At 41.2% G+C, this 2,909-nt stretch overlaps 1 protein-coding gene across 1 annotated transcript in view; it reads right to left on the bottom strand.

The window, feature by feature from the left end:
• Positions 1 to 1,055, bottom strand: part of lima1a (LIM domain and actin binding 1a) — a 15,167-nt gene extending 14,112 nt beyond the window's left edge. The window contains exon 1 of the mRNA XM_085783245.1: positions 792 to 1,055. Coding sequence (XP_085639371.1) covers positions 792 to 1,055 — 264 coding nt within the window. The remainder of the gene's footprint in view (positions 1 to 791) is intronic.
• Positions 1,056 to 2,909: the final 1,854 nt, after the last annotated feature.

The raw sequence follows: 2,909 nt of genomic DNA on the forward strand, positions 1-2,909 counted from the left end.
CGTGTCCCGCTAGCCTGACAAGCCAGACTATATCATTAAAATGTATAGTCTGGCAACGACCGGTAGACCTCGGCTCAATCCAGGGGGCGGAATGAAGGCTGTCTTTCAAACTGCCTCTGCACCAATAGGGTAGCGCTAGCTAGCGCTACGACCAATCAGAGCAAGAGCAGGATGACGTTAGCCTGACAAGCCAATTAAAATGTATGTCGTCATCGCGTTAAGCCCGCCCAACGACTCTCTAAACAGATAGAGCGCTGTGATTGGTGAACACAATCGGTGTTCGAGACTCAAAAAGTTCCTATGACTCGTTTCTAGACCCATACGGAGCAAATATTTTTGCTGCCGCTAGGGTGCGTCTAGATTTCTAGGCTAGTGTCCCGCGGGAATCCCGAGAAAATGTCAGCCTCTAGTCCGTAGCAAAAGACAGTCTGTGTTTTTACGATGTTAAAAAATGGACTAAAAGTAGTTGAATTGACATGTTTAAGGTGAACTTTCACCTCCAGAGGGTTAACAATGGTAGAGGGGACTGAGCAGTGACAGAGGAAAAGACCAGATACAGAGCTACTTGGAGCTAACGTCTGGACAGCTGGGACTAGTTTTTTATTGGATAATATGTATTTCTGGTTGAATAAAACTACATAACATTGATTGTGTATTCCTCTTTCATATTGTCATCATTGGTAACTGTTTTATAAAAGCAAGTAAAGTGTTACCAAAATGTTCAACTTTTTTGACTCAGAAAATCACCGTATTTTGATAATGACCCGTGTGTGTGTGTGTGTGTGTGTTACCTGGAACAAGGCCACCACCAGGTCGGCCAGACACAGGTTGAGCATGAACTGGTGCAGCGGGTTGTGATGGCGTCTTCGCCGTAGCAACACCACCAGCACAAGCCCGTTGCCGAGCAACGCCATCACCAGGATGAGGGACAGCAGCACCACCTCGGCCGCCGCCAGCACGGCGTCACGCTGCCACCCAGTGGCGTTGGAGCCCGCGGGGGCCACAGACACCACCGACCGGTCGATGGGCGGCTCTGTCGCCATGGAGACTGACATGTTGCCTAGGAGACGGGAGGTAAACACAGAGGAGAGTTACTCCACCCACTTCGGTAGCTACTGGAAGTAGAGTTCACAGCAGGAGTCAGAAAATAATATAAACTCATCTGGTAGGTAGAGTAGTTACTGAGGAACTAATGAGGAACTAATGAGTAGTTAATGAGGAACTAATGAGTAGTTATTGAGGAACTAATGAGTAGTTAATGAGGAACTAATGAGTAGTTAATGAGGAACTAATGAGTAGTTACTGAGGAACTAATGAGGAACTAATGAGTAGTTAATGAGGAACTAATGAGTAGTTAATGAGGAACTAATGAGTAGTTACTGAGGAACTAATGAGTAGTTAATGAGGAACTAATGAGTATTGAGGAACTAATGAGTAGTTACTGAGGAACTAATGAGGAACTAATGAGTAGTTAATGAGGAACTAATGAGTAGTTAATGAGGAACTAATGAGTAGTTACTGAGGAACTAATGAGGAACTAATGAGTAGTTAATGAGGAACTAATGAGTAGTTATTGAGGAACTAATGAGTAGTTAATGAGGAACTAATGAGTAGTTAATGAGGAACTAATGAGTAGTTACTGAGGAACTAATGAGGAACTAATGAGGAACTAATGAGGAACTAATGAGTAGTTAATGAGGAACTAATGAGTAGTTAATGAGGAACTAATGAGTAGTTACTGAGGAACTAATGAGGAACTAATGAGTAGTTAATGAGGAACTAATGAGTAGTTACTGAGGAACTTATGACTGAGGAACTAATGAGGTACACAAAATTAGAGTAGTTACTGAGGAACTAATGAGGAAATAACTATTAGTTAATTATTAGTTACCCTTTTTGTGAACCCTAAAGTAAAGTGAGACATCAAAATGGGTAACTACTGTAATTTTGTGTACCTTAGTTCCTCAGTAACTACTCTAGTGTTTGTGTACCTTAGTGTAAAGTGTTACCAGAAATCTTTCAACGAGTCAAAGGTTTGTTTATTAGTCGGTGAAGCCTCGACAAATCAACTGAACAATACTGTGGTGTAGAGAAGAAAAATAAAATGTATGACTCAACTATAAGATGTACTTTTAATTTGAACAAATACTCACGTCCAAATTTACTCAGGTAAATAAATATATCAGGAGGTTTTGTGTAGATAGATACTCAAAAACAAAACTTTTCTTTCGTTTTAAGGTAAATTCAAATGAATAAATAAATACAACATTCACAACCCCTGCAAATATATCAAGGTGGTAAAATAACACTTTTCTTTCTTTTTAAATACAGACACAAACAACACAAGAAATGAGGAAACTGCTTCAAAAGCGAAAGTAAAGATGTCGTTGGCATTTGGATCACAGCCCGACCAAACCAAAACACACACGGTGATAACAAAATAACGATAGAGACAAAACGATATATTTATTGAAAATGGGCCCATTAACAAGTGGTAACGTAGATTCATCCACATTAATATGAGACTTTTTTATTGTCGCAGAATTTTTTGTTCTGCCGATGGAGAAACTCCTTGTTGTCCCTTTAATACAAATAATAGCCTATTTTATGAAAGGGTTTTTGCCGTGTGAGGGCCAATGGTTTAGAGATACTTGAGTGTTTCGGTCCCACACAGTGTAGATCGTCCAGTAACGCACACGTACCCCGGTCGCGATGATTTTCCACCGCTGCCTGTTGATTACTGTTGATACTGTCTGATTGTTCCCCACAATTAGTGAGTGAAACACCAATTAGCAGCTCCCATCGTTTGTGTGCACGTCTCCTCCATGTTGCCAGGAACCATCACAGGACGTATTGTTGCCTCGTCGGCAGCTCAGTCAGTGAGTTTAATCAGCATGTACAGGCCACGG

The sequence above is a fragment of the Trachurus japonicus genome, chromosome 7 (genome assembly GCF_045865225.1).
Source record: "Trachurus japonicus isolate A0001 chromosome 7, Traja_1.0".
In the NCBI taxonomy this organism is placed as follows: Eukaryota; Metazoa; Chordata; class Actinopteri; order Carangiformes; family Carangidae; genus Trachurus; species Trachurus japonicus.